The sequence below is a fragment of the Dipodomys merriami genome, unplaced genomic scaffold (assembly GCF_024711535.1).
Source record: "Dipodomys merriami isolate MVZ:Mamm:240054 unplaced genomic scaffold, mDipMer1.0.p SCAF_19, whole genome shotgun sequence".
In the NCBI taxonomy this organism is placed as follows: Eukaryota; Metazoa; Chordata; class Mammalia; order Rodentia; family Heteromyidae; genus Dipodomys; species Dipodomys merriami.
Genome location: NW_027203270.1, coordinates 22,438,260 through 22,461,471, shown reverse-complemented (window position 1 = coordinate 22,461,471; position 23,212 = coordinate 22,438,260). Strand labels below are relative to the sequence as shown.

The window sequence follows — 23,212 nt, the reverse complement described above, 5'->3', positions numbered from 1 at the left end:
CAAAGTAATTCCACCAAGATAAAAAAAAAATGAGAGATACTAGAAGAAATGTAATTCAGTGAAAAATAAGTAGATAAATCTAGTAGTTGACTACATAAATGAAAATGCCTCATGGAGAGCTGGCTTGGTACTCTACAGCATTCAAGATGCAGAGAAACTAATATTGTGAGTCCAAGAACAGAATTGGCTTGTACTACATAATGATATCCTGTCTGAAACTTTAAAAACATAAAAAAAAGAAAGGAAGAAAAAAAGAGAAGAAATGTGGGATTTAAAATAAGTAACAAGAACCTAAAGATAAGAATCAAACCTTTGATAAAAATCAAAGAAGACTAAAGTACCAATTACATAATATCAAATTTTAACAAATTAAAGACTGATATTTTCATCTTTAGGTAACCACTTAAAAACTACAAGAGTATTATTTACAATTAATGAAATAAAATAAACAGAACACAAAAATGGTTTATATTTAAAACCAAATATGTCCCTGAATAAATGCCAATCAATCCATCATTAATGCCTTCCTTGAGGGAAAAAAATTGAATAAAAATTAAAGAAAAATCCCACTCTTACTAACTGTGTAATTATATGTCACAATAATAATAATGTGACATAGCCAGAAAATACATTTGATCTCTGTTCTATTTCCTGCCACACAGCTCTAAAACTTTGGAATTCCCAAAGTGAGAAGTTTTTATTTTTTTTCTGATATGCTAACAAGATGACTGGAAGGAGACTATTGGGCAGCCTTAAAATGAGGCCTCGTTGTTGGGGGGGGGGACAGGGAGGAGGAGACAATATGAGTAGAGTTACAACTTTTAACTTTAGGCTTTGACCTCTAGACAGAGGGATTAGTTGAATCAATCATCTGTATAGAATGAATACTACAAAAATAAAATAAAATAAAATAAATGCTGAAGGTTGGAGGGTTTCTTGGCTGAGAAACACTCAGAGGTTTTGAAAGAACAGCACAGTAAAAAAGGACATGGAAGCTCGGTGGTTCTCCATACTTTTCTCTACCCATGTCTTTCAGCAGGCTGTTCTTGAGTTGTATTCTTTTCTAATAAACCAGTAATCTTCTAAGTAACTTGGTTTCCTGAGTTCTGTGAGCCATTGTAGAAAATAATTAAGCTCATAGAAGGGTCATGGGAACCTCTAATTTGCAGCCAAATCAGGATGAAGTTGTTGGTAACCTGGGGACCCATTTGCAACTGACATCTAAAGTATAGGACAGAGCCTGTCAGCTTACTCCAGGTCTATGGAGAAGTAGAGTTAGAAATGAATTGAACTGAATTATAAAACATCCAGTCAGTATCTGCCAGAAAACTGAATAGTTATGTGTGTGTGGGGGGGGTGTAGAATGCATATCTGGACATCAGAGTATTGATAGTAGATGGGAAAGAAATTCTCCTTTTAATTCTTTTTTTTTTGGGGGGGGGGTCCGGTCGTGGGGCCTGAACTCTAGGCCTGGGGGCTGTCCCTCAGCTCTTCAGCTCAAGGCTAGCGCTCTACTGCTTGAGCCACAGCGCCACTTCCGGCTTTTTTCTTTTTGCTTATGTGGTGCTGAGGAATCGAACCCAGGGCCTCAGGCATGCAAGGCAAGCGCTCTACCACTGAGCCACCTTCCCAGCCCTCTCCTTTAGTTCTTATAGAGAATCTTTTTCTTCATAGTAAGAATAATCAGAAAATCATAAACTGCTTAAAAGTTTTAAGTACACTTTTAAATACCTAAATGTCAAAAGGAAGTCACAATGGAAAAATTTTAAACATTTTAAAATAGATGATAATGGGATAATATTAATGTAAATTTAAAAACTGAAAAAATTTGCCGGGCGCTGGTGGCTCACGCCTGTAATCCTAGCTACTCAGGAGGCTGAGATCTGAGGATCGCGGTTCAAAGCCAGCCCGGGCAGGAGAGACCATGAGACTCCTATCTCCAATAAACCACCAGAAAACCGGAAGTGGCGCTATAGCTCAAGTGGTAGAGCGCTCGCCTTGAGCTGAAGAGCTGAGGGACAGCGCCCAAGCCCAGAGTTCAAGCCCCACGACCGACAAAAAAAAAAAAAAAAAAAAAAAAAAAAAAAAAAAAAAAAAACTGAAAAAATTTAGGAAGTCAAAAAACTTCTAAAGAATCCAGTAAGTCTACCACCCCTTAACACCAAAATTTTCTACTTCATTTCTCTTCAATATTCTTTTCCAAAAGTTTTGTTTCATTTATCTTAAAAGATTTATTTGCCCTCTTGTTCTTTAAAAACAAAAACTTTGTATATTCTAATTTAATATTTTTATTAATATAGAACATGAATTTTACTTTTGATATAAATAAAAGATTCTATTTTTAAAGTTTTCTTCCCCACAGAATCTAGAACTGCAATAGTTTTCCATATTAATAAAAAATTAATTTAGGTCTAGACAGATGTACAAAAACATTATTCTTGTATCTATAAGTATTTTTCCTTCACAATATTTTCCTTTACTTGTAGTAAGTGTTTAAGTATGGCTACTATTTTAATAGAGTAGAAATATTAAACTTTTTTCTCTAAGCTTAAAATACCATTTAAATAATAAACACGCTATATCATTAATTCAGATCTCTAAAACAGTCTATATTTCTAAAATATTTCACAGAATAAATGTCAGATAGTCACTTACCACTTGACCTGTTTTTACGACTTGATTTACCACCAGTAAGAAGCATCTTGAGACTATTCCGAAACATGGTTGTGCTCTTCTAGTATAAAACTATAAAGGAAAATATAGAAAAATGTTTAGGAAGACTTGATTTTCTATTCAAAGTACTTCTAGTGATTTAATTCATACAAATAACTCTGTTTAAATATATAGTAAAAAAATATGACAATATGGTCAACAAATACTATTAAAAGTGGAACAAAGGGTGAACAAATGCAGCAGTGATACTCACTAGAAAGTATGTTGAAAATGAACTGTACAACTTAGAATGGGAGGGTTAGGAGGGAAAAACTGGGAGAAAACAAGGGAAGAGGTGACACTGCTCAAAAATAAATGTACTTATTACCTGACTATGTAACCGTAACCCCTTAGTATATCACCTTTACAATAACAACAAATATAATAAAGAAATATTTAAATAGTACCACAGAAGTAATAATATAGCTAGGTGTAGTAGCATACATTTATAGCCCCAGCTACTTGGGAGACTGAGGCAGGAAGATTGCTTGAGCCTAGAAGACCCAATATATGACTGACTGAATGAATGAATGAATGAATACAAGACAAAGAATACTATGGTAGTAACCTATGAAATAAAAGTAGCACTAAAGATACACACAAATTGTACAAGTCTTTTTGTCGAAAATGAACTTTACAACTTTGGTGGGGGGGGGGGAGGATTGGATGGGAGGACAGGGGAAGGATGGGAAAGGATGGGAAGGGGAAACAAAGGAGGAGGCTACATACTTGATAAGAAATGTACTCATTATCTTGCCCATGTAATTGTAACCCCTCTGTACAGTATTTTCACAATAAAAAAAGAAAAAAAGATACAAATATAAAACATAAATTAGAGAGTTACTAATATAGTCTTTCAATTGACTCTCCAATTCTGGGACAATTTTCCCACATATCTCCCTTTCTCCCTTTTTCCCTCTTTCCCTCTCCCTCCCTCTATCTCTCCTTCTCTCCTCCTCCTTCCTTGACTCTCTCTTCCTGCATCCTCTCTCCGCCCTTTTCTTTCTCACACAGCTTTTCCTTCTCTCTACTGAACAACCATAAAAATAAATAATGCCCATTTCTACATTCTTAGTTATCTACATGGCTCAATTTTTATGCCTATATCCTTGTTCTTCTTCATAGCAAAATTTCCCCAAAATATTATAGTACAGTGTGTCCAGTAGCAAGCATATCCAAAGAAATGAGCAAACATAAAGTGAGCAAACATAAGGTCAACAGATAATATCCAAATCAAAGAACAGAGTAATAAGCATTGAAAAATATGAAGAGCATTGATAGTACATGGAACCCACTTAAAAGCTTTAGCATACACATATTTGAGAAAATTAGAGAGAGTGAGAAAATTTGAAGTGATCAGAACCAAGATAGGCTTTTGTTTGTTTGTTTGTTAATCACAGCTGGTATTCTACCCACTTCAGCCACCCTTCCTGACTAGCTTTTTTCTGGTTAATTGGAAGTAAGAGTCTCACAGATATCTGGCAAACAAAGACCAACTAAAAGAATACCAACATAGTGGTATCAGCTAATTAATGCCTTAATGAGCATTATGAAAAATAGAGAGGTTGCAGGTGGAGCTCCCCAAGGGAGTTGACTAGGCAAAGCCCTGGGGTCAACATTGTAATTCTAAATTTGAATGCTCAAACTAGCAAAGTTACATCAAAGTAAAAAAGATTAAATAGCTGGGCACTGGTAGCTCAAGCCTGTAATCCTACTCAAGAGGCTGAGATCTTAGGATCAAGGTTCGAAGCCAACCAGGGCAGGATTTGTGAGACTCTAATCTGCAATTAGCCACCAAAAAGCTGGAAGTAGAGTTCTGGCTCAAGTAGTAGAGTGCTAGCCTTGAGCAAAAAGCTCAGGGACAGTGGCCAGGCCTGAGTTCAAGCCCTAGAACCAGAACACACACACACACACACACACACACACACACACGTGCTCGCGTGCACGCACATGCACACACATATCCATGCACGTACACACAATGTGCAAGCTTAAATATATAAAGTCAAAAGATGAAAATACTAAAAGGTTACAGACAAACCAATAACCATACAAAAGACTAACATGTTTGTCAAAAGGTGCAAGGTCAACTAGGAAAAAATTACTAAGATATAGAGTATTTGAACATAATTAACCAACCATATTACAGGCACATGCACACACACACACATACACACACACACACACACAATACTCTTAAATAATAGCAAAGTGCATAAAAATATACTTAAAACACATATGTAAATATAAAGCAAATCTGAACACATTTCAAAGAACTGATACCTTTCCCAACTATAGTGCAACCAAGCTAGAACTGTTTTTTTTTTAATCTAGAAAATCTCCTATGGATTGACAATTAGTTACATACTTCTTAAAAAGCGTAAGTTGAAAAGCAAATGAATCACAATGGAACTATTTAAATATTTCCTATATATGGCTTGTGAAAACAGAACAGAACTAAAACAATTATTGTAAAGAAATTTATACTTTAAATGCATGAATTAGAAGTAAAGGATGATACTAGTATATAAGCCTCCATCTCAAAAGTTTAAAAGCAAGTAGAAAATAAAAGGACCCAAGGAAATAAAACAGTAAAGAGCAGAAAAATAGAATACAAATGAAAATCATAAAAGTAAACTACTAAACTCTCAGCATATAGCTCAAGGGGAAAAAAAAATCATTCAGCACTAGTAGTTGACATCTGTAATGTTAGCTACTTAGGAGGCTGAAATCTCATGACCACAGTTGGAAGCCTTAAGTCTTATCTAATTAACTAGCAAAATGTTGAAACTGGAGACATGGCCTAAGTGGTAGAACACCATCATGAGTGAAAAGGCCCAGCGAGAATGCAAGGCCTTGAGTTCAAACTCCAGTTGTGACACACACAGGAGGGAAGAGAGGAGAAAGGAAAGAGGGGAGAAGGGAAAAAGGAGAGGGGAGAGGAGGAGAGACAGAGAGAGACAGAAAGACAGAGACAGACAGACAGAGAGACAGAGAGTAGAGACAGAGAGGGAGAAAGAGGGAGAATGAGAGAAAGAGAGAGCGAGAGAGAAAGAGCAAGAGAGAGAAAGAGCAAGAGAGAGAAGAGGAAGCAGCAACAACAAAAATGCTATTAAAAAAAAAAACAATAGGCCAGGTGCTGGTGGCTCACACCTGTAATCCTAGCTACTGAGGAGGCTGAGACTTGAGGATCACAGTTCAAAGCCAGCCCAGGCAGGAAAGTCTGTGAGACTTTTATCTCCAATAAACCACTAGAAAACCGGAAGTGGCACTGTGGCTCAAGCTGTAGAGTGCTCACCTTGAGCTGAAGAGCTGAGGGATAATGCCCAGGCCCAGAGTTCAAAGCCCCACAACCAACAACAATAACAAAAAAAAAAGTTGGGTGCCAGTGGCGCATTCTTGTAATTCTAGCTATTCAGATGGCTGAGATAGAAGGATCAAGATTCTAAGCTAGTCCTAGCAGACAAACCCAAGAGACTCTTATTTCTAATTAACCACCAAAAAGCTGGAAGTGGATCTCTGGCTCAAGTGGTAGAGTGCTAGCTTTGAGCAAAAAAACTCTAGGGACAGTACTCAGGCCCCAAGTTCAAGCCAAGGATTGGCACCAGAAAACAAATAAACCTCAAGACTGACCATGACTGAGATAGGACTGAGAACAACTAAATATCTAATATATTATTTGGAGAATAAAAAATGGTACAATTATGTTCTAGAGAAAAGTCCAGCAGTTTATTAAAAGCTAAACAATGTTTATGTAACATAAGACTCCATTCCTATATTTTTAATCCAAGGAAAATTAAAACAGGTAATAATAAAAAGACTAGTACAATTATTTATCAGTTTTGTTCAGTATATAATAGCCAGTAAGTACCCTAGGTACCCATCAACAGAAGAATGAATAATCTGTGGGATATTCATGCTCAAGTAGTAGAAAAAACTTAGAAATAAAAAGATATGAGTTATCATGTCAACAACATCAATAAATTTCAAAAAAATATGCTGACTAAAGAAATACTCCTTAAATAAAAGTGTATGCATTGAGTTATTCCATTTATACCAAGTTCAAGAATAAAGTAATTTAGGGAAATCGGAAGCATAGCTCAGCTTGCCTAGCATGCACAAAGGTCTGAGTATAAAACTCAGTACCAAGGGGGGAGGGGTATGGGAGGAGGAGGAGGACAAAGAGGAGGAGTAGGAAAAGGAAAAAATAATTTATAGTAGAAGTATTAGAATAATAATGGTCACTTAGGGATGGATAAAAAGATTCATTAAGGGAGGACACTCAGAAACTTCCTAGGATGGTGATAATATTTTCTATAGATAAAATTTAAGATACACAAGTTACATATTTGTCAATTTTTACTAAATGTTTTCATCAGATTCTACATGATATTTCATGTAAAGTTAACCTTAAAAGAACAAAGTGGACAATATTGAACTCCATTTAATGATGATATTAATGCTTAAATATTTAGGGAAAGCATCCCACCGAATTAAAGTTATTTTAAAATGCATCCAAAAATAATGTAGAAGGATGGAGGCACAAGAAAAAAGATATGTGATAAAATTAATTCAGGCAAAATGTTGACAGTATAAATTATTGGTTATATATGTATTAATAAAATTATTAAATATTTAAATAACTGAGCTACTGCTCTCCACTTCCAAGTATTGGCCTTAATAAACTGGAATCACCTTGCCCAAGAAGTTTCATGTCTTACTACCTCAATCACAGAGAGGCTCTCGGCTAGTTACTTATTAGTTTAGAGATATAAAAGGCCAGTTTCCTTAATTCAAGAAGGGAACAACTTTGTGGTATATTTTATGCACCAAATCCATTCTTCTTTATGTTTTATTTTCCTTCAAAAACTCATCTCTAAAAATATACACTTGTTCATGTCAGTTCCCTCACTAACTATAAACTGGAAGAGGGCATGGGATGGTGTTAATTCACTGTTACATATCTGTAATTGGAGGATAAGTACTGTTACATAGGAGGTACTAAAAAGTCTATCGATAGCAGGGTGCTGGTGGCTCATGCCTGCAATCCTAGCTACTCAGGAGGCTGAGATCTGAAGATCGTGGTTCAAAGCCAGCCTGGGCAGGAAAGTCCATGAGACTCTTATCTCCAATAAACACTCAGAAAACCGGAAGTGGCACTGTGGCTCAAGTGGTAGAGTGTTAACCTTGAGCTGAAGAGCTGAGGGACAGTGCCCAGGCCCAGAGTTCAAGCCCCAGGACCAAACAAATAAATAAATAAAGTATATCTATATATTTTAATTAATTATATTTCATTTGTTTATGTCATTTTCTACATTAAACCCTTGTAGAGAAACCTTGTCTTAGTTATCTTTTTATTCTTAATGACTAAAACATGCTGAGCTCTCAATATTTCTTAAATAAACAAATAATAAATAATTGGGCATTGAGCAGAGATTTCATTCATTAGAATATTAACCTAGTAAGGCTAGTTGTGTGGCTCAGTGGTAGAATAGAGGGCAAAGCCCTGGGTTCAACCTCAGCACAGCAGAAGATGAAAAAGAATTTTAACATAATAAAATGATAACATATATACATACATATACACATACATACATATATTTACATATTTGGGCAGTTTGGGTATTTGAACTCAAGACTTCGTGCTTGCTGGGCACCATACCCCCAAGCCTAACCTAATAAAATTAAAGGGCAAGTAAATTTGTTTACATGATCTACAAGTAAATGGACAAGAAAAGGTTTTAAATTAAAAGAATGGACAATATAACTGATTATGAAGTAGGAATGTATTTTTTAGGGAAAGGCATGAAAAAACTAAGGGACAGAACCTAACCTTGAGTTCAAGCCTCAGTACTAGAAATAACAACAACAAAAAGCAATGCACCCAATGATGAAAAGTATGGAGTCCCTGACTTACCACTTACAAGTTACATGATATTGGGCAAGCTACTTAAATTCTCTATATCTTATAGATATTGTTAAGGTTTGGATCTGAAATGTCCTAAAAAGGCTTAAGGGTGATGACACTATTAGAAGGCAGCAGAAACTTTGGGAAATGTGGCTTAGTTGGAGGAAGTTAGGTCAAAATGGCTGTGCCCTTAAAAAGGACATTGAGACCTCAGTTCCTTCCTCTTTTTGCTTCCACTACGATGCCGTACCTTGCCACAGGCCCAAAGCAATGGGGCCAAGCAACCAGACTGAAATCACTGAAGCCATGAGCCAAAATAAAATGTTCCTCCTTTTAAGTTATTTATATCAGATACTTGATCAAGGATGGAAATAACTGCCACACATGGAAAGCTAACAGCCATGAAATTAAATATGTAACATTTAGAGACTAGCATGGTATTTGACATCTACCAAAAGAAACTTAAATTCTGGTTTTTTTAGGAGGCTTATGTCTTCCAAGACAATTAACCAATACCAAAAACACAGACTTTTATCGCCATGGTAATTGTTTATTTAAAAAAAATGTAAGGAAGCCAGGTTCCAGTAGCTCATGCCTGTAATACTCACTACTCAGAAAGCTGAGATCTGAGGATTGTGATTCAAAGCTAGCTTAGGCAGGAAAGTCTATGAGATTCTTATATCCAATTAATCAGCAGAAAGATGGCCAAGAAGAGCTGTGGCTCAAGGGCTAGGAAAGTGGCTCAGTGGTAGAGCGCTTGCCTTGCATGCATGATGCCCTGTGTTCAATTTCTCAGCACCACATAAGCAAAAAGAAAAAAAGCCAGAAGTGGCTCTGTGGCTCAAGTGGTAGAGTGCTAGCCTTGAGCAGAAGAGCTGAGGGACAGCGCCCAGGCCCAGAGTTCAGGCCCCACAACCAGACACACCCCCCCCCCAACCCATGGCTCTTGTAGAACACTACCTTTGGGCAAAAAAAGCTAAGGGACAACGCCCAGGCCCTGTCCTAGGGCTTGGACAAACCCACATACAGGCACTAAAAAAAAAAAATTGTGGAATTTTTTCCAAAGGAATCCTTACAAACACATGTTAATTTCTTTTTTTTAAAACCCATACATGCCCTTACCAATGTTAAATTGAATATCACAAAGCAACAATAACCTCTAAATTCCATAACTATTAGTGACAGCGCATAATCAAAAGGCTCCATCTCTAACCCATTGAGGCTGAACATTCCATCCATAAACCACTACAAGTAGAGACCATTTGAGTTCCGTAGATATATCTATCAAAGCTCTGACATCTTAAAACTTGAGACTGCACACAAATGAGGATGGATTATATTGGTATACAATGCTAAGATATGCAATGTCACACAGCATTGAATGGGAGAAAGTAAATACAACTTTCAATAAGAGCCTCAAAGGTAAAGTTCTTTATTCAGAATAATAAACAATTATCTATTAGTGAAATTTTTATATAAAGTCCTACAAACTATTTCAGAAGGACTCCCAAATAATACAGAGGAATACTTTCCAGCTTATAATGTACAACCAAATCAGAACTGTTGGAGGAAAGGGAAGATATCCTCACCATCAACCCTGATACCATTAGATTAGTCAACAGTACTCTCAAATGGAGGCAAAAAACCATTTCATTCTCTGTCCATGTTTAGCAACATATATCACAAATCTCCCAAGTGAGAGGGACACAATGATCACCCAGAAAAGACACATGATGCCTTAGGACAGAATCCTTTAGTTCATTCTCAAATAAAAGTGAAATACTTTCCACTAGCATACATGAATGTGATGAGTTCCTTTACTATAGGCTTTAATGTAGAAGGACAAAAATACAGAATGATATACTGCAAAGTGATGGAGAAATGGTACTGAGGAATTATAGTGGAAAGGAAAAGGAGGAAATGTATCTTAGTCTAGTAGAACTAAGTGTTAGAATGGTAATGCTTCCTTTAGACCAGGAAATTCAATCCAAATTCTGATATGTCATAAATTGAGGATGTCTACAAAAAACTTTCTGGGTAGCATGACAATGCTTCAAAGTGACAGTAGGATATATGGATATACCCTACTAACTTACTCTACTGACTTAAGAGGGAAGTAAAGTCCTCCCTTTCTCAAAGTAACAGGTTTCAAATAAGAAGAGTATGGCAGGATTGTGTCTTCTTACCCATAGTTGTCCACTAACTGCTTCAAGCTCTTTAGTTTACTCAAAAACTTTGAGTCTTTGGTTTACTCAAAATACTTTAATTGATTTTGTGTATTAAAATATGCTTAGGAATATGGACAAACAGAGGGAGGGGAAGGGAGGAGAGGGAAGGGAGAAAGAAAGGGAGAAATGGAGGAAGAGAAGGAGGAAGTAAAAGAGGAAGGGAGAGAAGGGAAGGAAGGAAGGAAGGAAGGAAGGAAAGAGGGGAGTAGAGGGGGAGAGGAGGAGAGGAGAGGAGAGGAGAAGAAAGGAGAAGAGGAAAGAAGGGAAGGAGGGAGGAAGACATCAAAGAAGAAGAGAGGGAGGGCCAGGTGTGATGGCTCATACTTATAATCCCAGTTACTTGGGAGACAGAGATGAGGAGGATCACATTTGAGGCCAGCCCAAGCTAAAAGTTAACAAGAATTCGTATCAATCAGTAAGCTAGACGGGTGGCATAGGCCTATCATCCTGGCTAGGGAAGAGGCATAGGGGGATCACAGTACAAGCCAGCCCAGGCAAAAACACAATGCCTTCTTTGAAAAATAATTAAAACAAAGATGGCTGAGTGATGGCTCAGATGGTAGAGTACTTGCTTAGCAAGTATAAATTCAAACCACAATACTACCCCCTACACACACAAAAAAAAATGGCAGGAGGCAAAAGACAATTAAGAACCAACAGAGGGTCTATTAATGTGAATAGTTAATTTTGGCACATGAAATACTATAACTATGGAATATGATATTTAAAAAAAATATGGTACATCTATTTATTTTTAAAAAGCTCTCAAGTTTTATTGTTCAGTGAAAAAAGTTGATTATATCCACTATATAATTTTATTACAATTTTTAAAAATACGTGTTTAAGAAGATATATCTATTTAGAACTGAGGAATAGACTTGTGATAGAATACAAAAACAAACTGCAGAATTTCTTTTTCTTTTTCTTTTTTTTGTCAGTCATGGGGCTTGAACTCTGGGCCTGCGCACTGTCCCTCAGCAATTCAGCTCAAGGCTAGCACTCTACCACTTGAGCTACAATGCCACTTCCAGTTTTCTGGTGGTTTATTAGAGATAAGATTTCAGACTTTCCTGTTCAGGATGGCTTTGAACTGCGATGCTCATATCTCAGCCTCCTGAGTAGCTAAGATTACAGGCATGAGCCACCAGCTCCCAGCCAAACTGCACAATTTCTACAGGAGATGAAAGTAGAACTGAAAAGGAGATATGAGTAAACGTATTAAATATAAATTTTACTTCTGTAATTTAAAAACTCTCAAGTATTTATAATAAATTTTTATTTAAATGATTCAGTGTGACACATACTACACCATATCTACCCAAATATTTTCATCATGTCTAAAGTATTATTCGGTATAGATTTATTAAGTCAGTATGAATTTTCTGTGAATTGCAACAAAGCAGATAAAAATCTCAGAAAATGAAGAGTGAAAGAACTCTCTTAAATCCTTGGCTTTCAAGTTGACTACCTTATCAGTCTACAGTGTCCCAGTATACCCAGTAGCACATAGTCAAATGTCCAAATTCATCTTTGAAAAAGCTTTATTTTTTGGATTATTTCCATTCACTCATTTCCTAATGAAATATTTTAATGTTACACTAAAACCTTTTGTCTCCAGTTGTTACAAGTCAAATGAAAAGAGGCACATTTCCACAACAGTCACCATTACATCCTGCATCATGTGCTTCCCTTTGGTTTATCTAAGTCATATAAGGAACAGGTCCAGCATGCCTCTGAAGTTGTAATTAAACTGCTGTTAGAGAAGTCCAGGCACTATGCGTTAACAGAAATAACATCAAAAACAACCAAACACATAAAAACAAGAAAAAAATTATTTTAGAATCATATATTAGCTAAAATTCCTTAAAGACTATATTCCTGGGATTAGCAATGCTTCTCTAGGGTATGTTACATCACAGATAATATCATTGCCTCAATTCTTTTTCTATCATTAACCTAAAATAAATGAAATGTCTTCCGATCTTCTATTTATTTGGTGCTTATTAAAATCAAACTAAGTATAAGTCCTTGCACAGATACTACAGGGTTATTTTTTTAAGGTTAATAAGCAGCTCCTGGCAAAAGTGCCAAAAGTAGTATCTAGTTTGGTGATGAAAGTTAAGAAGAAATGAACTCAAGCACAATTCACAACAGAAAATGCTAAAAATCATAAGAGAAATTCTAAGAGTAATGAGAGTTTAACCAAAGGGTGAGATTATTTAGAGGTTTTAGAAACAAATGTTAAGTGCCTACTATATGCTTTTGTATAAGGAAAACAATTCCTAACACAATTCCTGAACTAAAGGGATGTTTACACAAAAACATCTGGCTCCTTTTCACCATCTTGCAGTATCCTTGCTTCCTTCTAAGCTGATGCTCAGCTTCTGGGCTGTGCTAAATAACTGAAGCCAGTGCTGGTTTTGTCTTCTAAAAGAAGTTGCAAAGCTGTAGTGAATTTGTAAATTAAGGGTATCTAAATTATACTCAGTGAAAATCTTATTAATTATGCCTGAATTCTATAGCCCTAACTGCGCACAATTAAAAAAATGTTCCCAAGAGTAGTAGAAGGGGTAGGATTAATTGAAACATATTGTAAACATGTGTAGAAATATAACAGTGAAATCCCCCTCTATATAACTAATGCAACCTAATTTTTAAAAAATCTCCCAGATATTTGAACCCTCTCTTATAAGAAAAACTATTATCTTCACTAAGCAAAAATATCTTTAGTGAATCAAAGATTGTAGCAAGTAGACACTTGCTTCTAAATGCCGATAAACAAGTTTAAAACCAGCATTACATTTAAAGTATTCCATTTACTATTTGTACAAATATTTAAATCATACTCCTAAGTGGAAAAATAAGGAAATTATATAATGAAATTGAGGAGTATGGGGCTTTGGACATGAACTATATCCCTATCTTCACTTTTATGATGACTTATATGACTGTACAAACACTTAGACTTTCTGTTTCTCCTTTGCCATAAGAATACTACTTGCCAAGTGCCAATGGCTCACATCTGTAATCCTAGCTACATAGGAGGCTGAGATCTGAGGATTGCAGTTGGAGCCAGCCTGGGCAGAAAAGTCCATGAGACTCTTCCCTCCAATTAACCACTAGACACTGGAAATGGAGTTGTGGCTCAAAGAAGTAGAATATTATTCAGGGACAGCATCTAAGCCCTGATTTCAAGTCCCATGACTGCCAAAAAAAAAAAAAAATACCACCTAAATTCAAGAGCTGTTTTCAAGCAACAGAAATGTGTAATTGCCTTCTACCTACAAACTTTTAGTTATCTAGTCAAAATTCCCACTATCATCTTTATTAACTGAATGTTAATTCTGGATAAGGCAGTATTGTGCCTAACATAATCAAATTTTCAGGGTCCTTTACATCTTATGATCAATATGTACAAAATCGTAACAAATGATATGAAAGCATAAAGGAAACTATTTTTTGCTGATAAAGAACAAAATGGGTAGAGAGTAAATAATCATCTTGCAGTCACATGAAAAAACTTTCAAGGACAGCAGGAAAGAAATATAGGAAGAGGGGCTAGGAAGGTGGCTCAGTGGTAGAGTGCTTGCCTTGCATGCATGAGGCCCTGGGTTCGATTCCTCAGCACCACATAAGCAGAAAAAGCCAGAAGTGGAGCTGTGGCTCAAGTGGTAGAGCACTAGCCTTGAGCTGAAGAGCTGAGGGACAGCGCCCAGGCCCGGAGTTCAGGCACCATGACTGGCAAAAAAAAAAAAAAAGAAAAGAAATATAGGAAGAGCCTTGTTTCAGATGCCACTGTAGAACTTCCATAAAATTGGACTGCCTGTATTCCAGATTTCCAAATATCTGAAGAGGGGGAAACAACCTTCCTATTCGATTAAGCCAGTATACTTGGGTTTCTGTGAAATTCAACTGAACACAATACTAACTGAGCATGTAAAAAGATCTAGGAAAAGGATCCAACAACCAGATCAGTAAAGGCAATTATTCCCACAAACTTCTCGTTTAACAGCAGTGTTAAATTATTCATTAGTGAAGTAGTGCTAAATTATTTATCAGTAAAGTAACAAAACTGAGATGTCAACTAACAAACATAAAACCCAGTTATAAAGAAATGAGTATTAAATTCACTAAGATAAAAATCGTATGTGATGATCAAAGAATGAACAGCTTTAATCATGGAAGGTATCCTTGATAAGGCAGAAAGGAGCAAAAATATAATTAGGTGAACATTCTATTATTAAAGCTTACATTCACTAATTTACTAATATTTGCCATTCACTAATATTTACAGCATCCTTGATACCACAATATGCAAGCTACTAATGCCAAATATTACAGAATAAACTATATAAACTTAAGACATCTGTAAGAAATTAGATGGAAAAATAAAGTACAAATGGGGAAGGAGGTAAATACAAGTAGAACTAGATTCTATTTCCAATGAAGTAAAATTTTAAATGAAGAGTTAATAACAGATCAGATCATGAATAAGAAAATGCTGACCTTAAAATAAATGACAAAGTGACAGTCAAAAGAATACTACATGATAATTTTCTGGATCCTACTATAAAGGAGTTCAGAGTATTATATGAAATAATTAGAAAAAATAACAAAATAATCAGAGAAAAAGACAGAAAATGTTAAGGACAGATCAAAACAATAGGAAAATAAAGTCAGATGATCGGTGGGTTTGAGAGAGACAGAGAATGGTGAAAAGGATGGCACTGATCCAGATACACTGTACACATAAACTGACATGTTGAATTGAAATCTCTTTGTACAACTATTAAAAGATAATTTTTAAAAAAGAAAACTAGGGATAAAGTTTTAAGGGCAGAATTTCAGTGAACCCACTTTGTTTCTTTCCTTCCTACCTTTCCTCCATCCCTCTCTCCCTTCCTTTCCTTCCTTTTTTGCTGGTCCTGAGGCTTGAGTTCTGGTGCTCAAGATTTTGTGCTCAAGGCTAGTGCTCTACCACTGATCAACAGCTCGACTTTGTCTTGTGGCTGTTCACTAGAGATAAGTCTCATACACTTTCTTGCCTGGGCTGACTTTGAACTGCAATCTTCAAATCTCAGCCTCCTGACCAGATAGGTTTACAAACGTGAGCCACCAGCAACCTGGTTCCTCTTACTTATTTAATCCTACTTACCTACATTTTCCCAACTCTCATTCTTCTACCTGAGACTTTATCATTTAAAAGAATTTCCCTCTACAAACTATTTCAGTCCTACTCTTTAATATTCCTCTCCTTGTGAATCTTCCAAGAACAATTAAAATCCTATTTTCTCTACAATTTCTCCAGTAATCTTCATGTCCATTCAAGCATTAAGAACTACTGTCTAGATTTTCTTCTGGCAAAATGTTCAGTTCATAGAAGTCTATCAAAGGGATAAAATAAAGAATCACTAAAAATTGCTCTGAGTGACAGTTCAGGAAATTAACCTCAAAAGTATATTTTAAACAGGCATTTTAAAATGTAGACTACCTTAAGTCTACAGTAGAAAGGCCCCTAAAGTCAAATACAAATTCTAAAATCCTGAACAACAAAAAATCACTTACACATATAAAAAATGACAAACTCCCTAAATAAAAGGACACCATGCTTTAAATTAAATATCATTTGGCCAGCATAGTGGTACAATATTAATCCCAGCCACTCAGAAAGCAGAGATTGAGGGGATTATTAGCAAGGTTCCATCTCAACCCACAAGGCAGGCAGGCATGATGGTGCACACTTGTAATGCAAGCTATGCAGGAAGTACAGGTATAAGGACTGTAGCCCAAGCAAAAAATGAGACCATGAGACCTACCTAAAAAATAACTACAGCAAAAAGGGTGGAGGCATCCGTCAAGTGGTAATGCTTCATCCATGATATGCTGCCCCATTTCAGGACCAACTGATCATAGTATTGTATCTCTAAAATGGAATCACAATAAGCCTTTCTCTTTTTAAATTGATTCTTCCAGCATTTTGTTAGACAGTAAGTTTACTTAAAAAAACAGAAAATGAAGATATTAAAGCTGACTGAAGACTAGCAACATGGTTCAAATGGCATCATGTTCAAGGTCCTGAGTTCAATGGTCAGTAATGCAAAAAAGAAAAAAAGTACTAAATGAGATCCAGAGAGCAAGTATGGACTCTTTAGGAGACAAGGACCAAGGACTAAGAATTAACTATTGTATTTAGCAGCATAGAGGGCACTACAGTTCTTTATAAGTGTATTTTCACTTGAATGAGAGAAAAATTCTGAGATTCAAATGATTCAAAAGAGAATTCAAAAGATATTCCAACATCAAAGTATATACACAAAAGAATATTAATTACAGATTGCAGCATATGGCTGTATATAATAATAATAAAGAGCTCTACAAAATAGTAAAAATGATGTTATTAAATGAAAAATGAACAAGAGCATTAGATGTTACTTTTTTATATGAGTTAAGAACAAAAAACAAAATCTGCATGCATATGCTTTTTTTTTTATCGTGGGGCTTGAACTCTGGGTCTGGGTGCTGTCCCTCAGCTCTTCAGCTCAAGGCTAGCACTCTACCACTTGAACCACATTGCCACTTCTGGCCTTTTCTGTTTATGTGGTGCTTAGGAATCAAACCCAGGGCCTTATGCATGCAAGGCAAGCACTCTACTACCTAGCCACCTTCCCAGTCCCATGCATATGCTTTCTTAAAAAACGAATTAACACAAGATGCATAAACTAAAACCATTATTAAACAGTCTGTAAAACAAAGACAAATCTTTATTTCATATTTCTAGAAGCTCAGCTATTAAACAGGAAGAGATCTCTAAAATTTGTCAAGGCAGACACCAAGCACAGCTGATGATTAAAAAAAGTCATAACCACCCTCAAAACATCTGAAGCCAATGGTGGCCTAAAATAAAACTAGAGGCAGAACAAAGCCTCAAAGCAAATCACACTCTAGTTACCTTAGGCATTACCATTCTTTCATGCAAAATTGCTATCATACAACCAAAACTTAAGGAGACTCAAAGAAAGGCCTGGGTTTTTTTTTTCATGATCTAAACTAATAATCAATTTCTTGATTTTTCACCTCCAAATATGTTCTTTTTTATTTACTATGAAAATAGATCTAGGCCCTTTAGAGTTTCATTTCATCAAGTTATAGAGTATAGATTTAAAGAAATATTCTGCTATCATGGCACCACAATGTCATTCAATGAGGCACAACATGTCCTTTCCAATAAGTCTGGTTGTCAGCCATGACTGAGGGAGCAGTCCTTTTGGGCATTCTCTCTCAGTATAGAGTAGAGGGGCTCTCATTATATCTACTATTCTTATATCCTCTTCCCTTCTTCCTAGCTACTCTAATTCTCTGTTATAGTTAACCATTCTTTATATTAAATGTTCCCTATTCAAATTATTATAGCTTCTCATTCATGGCTGGACTCAAACTGATACAGAAACCAAACCAAAAAACACTTAATGTGTAATTCTTGTCCATAAAATAAGAAGAATAGGGACTGTGCCTCCTGGGTTCTTACTATGATTACCTGATTCTCTGCTTAGGGGCTGTAACCTAGCAAATGAGCAGAATAGCTCAATAGCTATGTACATATGACCATAGAAGATGATGCTAAGTGAAATGAACTCCAAGATATGGACACAAGAGGTTTTTCTTTGTTTTTAATGTACAACATGATTTCTTGCTTCTTTTGTATTTTCCCCCTATGCCTTATCCCCTGTGTCACCCTATTTGATTTTGGTATCCTGGGTATTGTATATACATTTATCTGAATTAGAGAAGGGAAGAGGAACAACAAAATGGTGAGACAAATGACAAAGGGGGAACCAATGCAACAGCGATACTCTCAAGACAATATGTTAGAAATGATCTGTACAACTTGAGGCAGGGTTAGGAAGACGAAAGTGGGGGAAAAATGAGGGAGGGTAGCAAGTTTGACAAGAAATGCACTCACCACCTTACTTATGTAACTGTAACCCCTCTGTATATCACCTTGGCAATAAAAAAATAAAATTTAAAAAGATATTACTAAAAACAACAACAACAACAACAACAGTGCCAAGCAAGACAATTTCAGAGAAGCTCTCCTCTTCAGGTAGGTTGGGTAGCAGAGTAGAAGTCACCCTGGTTTCAAGGTTGACTTAGAACCACCAAGGCTGGTAACTAATTTCATGAGCCTCAGCAAAACCCGCAACTAGTCTGTTTCAGTTTTTGTGCTTTATAAATAAAGACTGTGACTTAAGGTGTTTAAAAAAATAGGCAAAACTATAAAAGTTATTTTTAAAAGATTGGTTTTTGGTTGGCAAACAAAGCAGAAACTGGATAAAGAGAGGTATATGGAAACTTTTTTAGATGATAAATATGTTCCATAGCTTGTTTGGGGGACAGAGATTGTATATACAACTGTCAAAGTTCATTAAACTGAACATTAATATATTTATATTTTATTCCATGTAAATGCAACCCAGGGCTCCATGGAAAAATGTCAGATTATTCAACTGGGGTAGGAATGCAGAAGAATGAACCTGGAGCACCACATGGCTCTAGAAATCAAAGAAATGCTCAGAATAATGATCAGTCTTAGAGCAATAAGGCAAGAGAAAAAATAGAAGGAATATACATAGAAAAAGTCAAATTATCACTACAAGATCCTATACTTAGCAGATGCTTAAAATGGCCAGCAGCAGTGGCACATACCTATCTATCCATTAGGTTGAGGTCTAGAGGGTTAAGATTTGGAGCATGCTAGCGTAGGAAAGTTCATGAAAATTTATCTCCAGCAAAAAACTGGGCTAGAGGTGTGACTCAAGTAGTAAAGCACTAGTCACAAAAGCAAGCTGAGCAAATGTAAGATCCTGAGTTCAAATTCTAGTATGTGCCCTCTCCCCAAAAAAGTAAAAGAACATAAAATCACCATACAGGAAATCAGCAGCTGGGCTGGGAATGTGCCTTAGTGGTAGAGTGCTTGCCTAGCATGCATGAATTCCTGAGTTCCATTCCTCAGTACTACATAAACAGAAAAAGCCAGAAGTGGCACTGTGGCTCAAGTGGTAGAGTGCTAGCCTTGAGCAAAAGAAGCTTAGGGACTGTGCCCAGGCCCTGAGTTCAAGTCCCAGGACTGGCAAAAAAAAAAAAAATCGGTAGCTTTTCTACACAGGAATAAAGAAAAGTCTGAGAAAGAAAGGAGAAAAACAACCCCATTCATAAAAGTCTCAAAAAAATCCCTAGGAATAAACAAAATCTCTACTATGAGAATGATAAAATACTGAAAAAATTGAAAAAGATATTTGAAGATAGAAATACTTCCCAGGTTTGTGGATCAGAAGAATATTGTGAAAATAGCTATACTACCAAAAGCAATCTACAGATTCAATTCCCACCAAAATCCCAAATGTTATCCTTCACAGAAATGAAAAAGTCAGTAACAAAACTCATATGTTACCATAAAAAAATAGTCAAAGCAATTCTAAGCAAAAATAAGTACTGCTGGGGGGTACAAAAAAATCTCATTTCAAACTATATTACAAACTATATTATAAAGCTATTGTAACAAAAATAGCATGGCACCTAAACAGACACGTAGGCCAATGGAAGACCTAAATCTATTTTTTCACAAAAGGTACCTATAAGAAAAGACAGCCTCTTTAACAAATAGTGTTAGAAAATTGGTGGTACACATATACAAGACTTGAAACTAGATTCCTGTTTCTCATTCTATACAAAACTGAACACAAAATGGCTCAAAGACCTGAAACTTTGAAACTATAAGGATAAACATACTAAGCTAAAATATAGGCACAATGACTTTCTCAATAAAACACCAATTATCTCTCTTTAAGTCTTTAACCCACATATTAATGGGACAGTATATTTTAGATATGAGGTCCTTGTCTGTTGTATGGCTAGTAAAGATCTCCCAATCCATGGGCTTTCTATTGATCTTGCTGGCAATGTCTTTTGCCATGCAGAAGCTCTGCAGTTTCATGCAATCCCATTTGTCCAACTTTTCTTTAATTTGTTGTGTTCCTGGGTCTTTATTAAGAAAATTTTGGCCTGTGCCAAGGAGCCCTAGAATTTCTCCTATTCCTTCTTGTAATGTTTTCAGGGTGTCTGCTTTTACTTTGAGGTCTGTGATCCATTTGGAGTTGATTCTGGTGCAGGGTGATATATAAGGATTTAACTTTAGTTTTCTGCAGGTGTTTAACCAATTTTGCCAGCACCATTTACTGAAGAGGCTGTCTTTCTTCCATCCTATTTTTTGTGTTCTTTTTAATGTACTATGTGATATTTTTTGTTTCTTTTCTATGTTCTTCCCCTTATGGTATATCCCCAATTGTTGCTGTATTTGATTTTGGTACCCTGGTATTGTATATATGTTTATCTGAATTAGGGAAAAGAAGAAAAACAGCAGAATGGTGAGACAAAGGACAAGGGGGGAACAAATGCAACAGTGACATTCACAAGACAATATGTTGGAAATGATCTGTACAACTTTCAGGGGGAGGGCATTGAGGGAGGGACAGTAGGAGAAAAATGAGGGAAGAGGTAACAAGTTTGACAAGAAATGTACCTATTACCTTACTTATGTAACTGTAACTCCTCTATACATCACCTTGACAAAAAAATCCACACCAATTGCTTCAAATTAGGAACCTTCTGTATAGCAAGGGAAACTTACAGAATGGGAGAGAATACTTGCAATATATTAATACATATACCACTCATGGACATATATACAATGGAATTTGAGTCAATATATAATAGGAATACCTGTATCCCTATAGCAGCACTATTTATGGAAGCATTATTGAAAATAGCCAGGCTGGGAAATCAGTCAAAGTGCTCATCAACTGATAAACAGATAAAGAAAATTTTATACACACAGATACACACACATACACACACACACACACACACACACACACACACACACACACACACACACACATACATAATAGAATATTACTCAACCATAAAGAAGAATAAAATTATGTTATTTGGAGGAAAATGGATAGAAGATCACAATGTCAAGTGAAATATGCCAGACTCAGAAAACTAAATATTGCCTGTTTTCTCTCATATACAAACTTTAGACCTTTTAAAAAGAAAAAAAGATATGAATGACAAGATAACACCCAATTCCTTCAATATTATACCCTTAAATCTATTCCTGCACCTCAACCATTTGTTATGCCATAGGACAGTTGGCCTGTATTCAAAAGACCAAGAGTAGAAGCTTTTTTTTACTAAACATGTGTAAAGAGTTGGTAATTGATGCTGAAATTTGTTAAATAACCCTTCCAAAATTATACATGTGAAATATTTTTAATAATAAACTGATCTGTATTCATTTTATTGATGTAAAAAAAGACATAAATGGAGCTGTGAAGGTGGCTCAGTGGTAAAGTGCTTGCCTTGCATGCATGAGGACCTGAGTTGGATTCCTCAGCACCACATAGTAGAAAAAGCCGAAAGTAGCGCTATGGCTCAAGTGGTAGAGCACTAACCTTGAGCTGAACAGCGGAGGGACAGTGCTCAGGCCCAGAGTTCAGGCCCCACAACCGACAAAAAAAAAAAAAGAAAAAAAGAAAAAGAAAAAAAGAAATGAATGTAAAAAGGGAACTGTTTGGGAGGGAAAGGAGGGTGAAAAGAAAGGATTATGGAAGGATGAATATGATTCAAATACCTTAAAAAGAGATAGAGAGGATAAGAAAGAGTAACAGAGTTGATAAATTTGATGCAAATACATTAAATACATATATGGAAATATCACAATTAAATGAGCAGGGCATATAATATGAAGTCAGCCAGAAGCTGCTCCCACTCTTCAAGGGCTAATTACAGCATCAGAATAATTACAGAAATAGATCCTAGGCCAATGAATAAAACCCACTTATTGAGTTCATACTGTTGATTAAGAAAAGTAGACAGGGAAGTTTAGCTGACTGACTATTCCTTATGGTAGAAGATTAACTAATAAATGCAAGCAAATAGGCTGAGTTAAAAAGTCATCGCTTTATCTCCATCCTAGTAACAATTCCAAAAACAAATATTAATATGCAGGTATGTGAAAATTGGGGTATGAAATGTTCAGGAGAGATATATATAATTTCATAATAGCTTTCAACTAATTATTTATATGTTACAAAGAGAAAGTAATAACTTCACAAATGAAGAAACCTAATAGATACCAAGTAATAACATTATCAGTCAAACTAGAATCTTGTGCATGGTAATAGTATGCACTAAGGACACAACATATCCCTTATATGTATTCCTGATATATAAAAAAAGAAGAACCTGAGAAAAAGACAAAGTAGTCTACAAAATAGCTAGCTAACGATACTCTTCAAAAGTG

General features: G+C 35.9%; 1 protein-coding gene across 6 annotated transcripts in view; it reads right to left on the bottom strand.

Annotated features, from left to right (window-relative positions):
- The window catches only part of Tanc2 (tetratricopeptide repeat, ankyrin repeat and coiled-coil containing 2), a 282,394-nt gene that overhangs the window by 241,432 nt on the left and 17,750 nt on the right, over positions 1–23,212 (bottom strand). For all 6 annotated transcript variants that reach the window (XM_070027717.1, XM_070027718.1, XM_070027719.1 and 3 more), the window contains exon 2: positions 2,656–2,745. In XM_070027717.1, coding sequence (XP_069883818.1) covers positions 2,656–2,722 — 67 coding nt within the window. In that variant the 5' untranslated portion in view covers positions 2,723–2,745. The remainder of the gene's footprint in view (positions 1–2,655; positions 2,746–23,212) is intronic.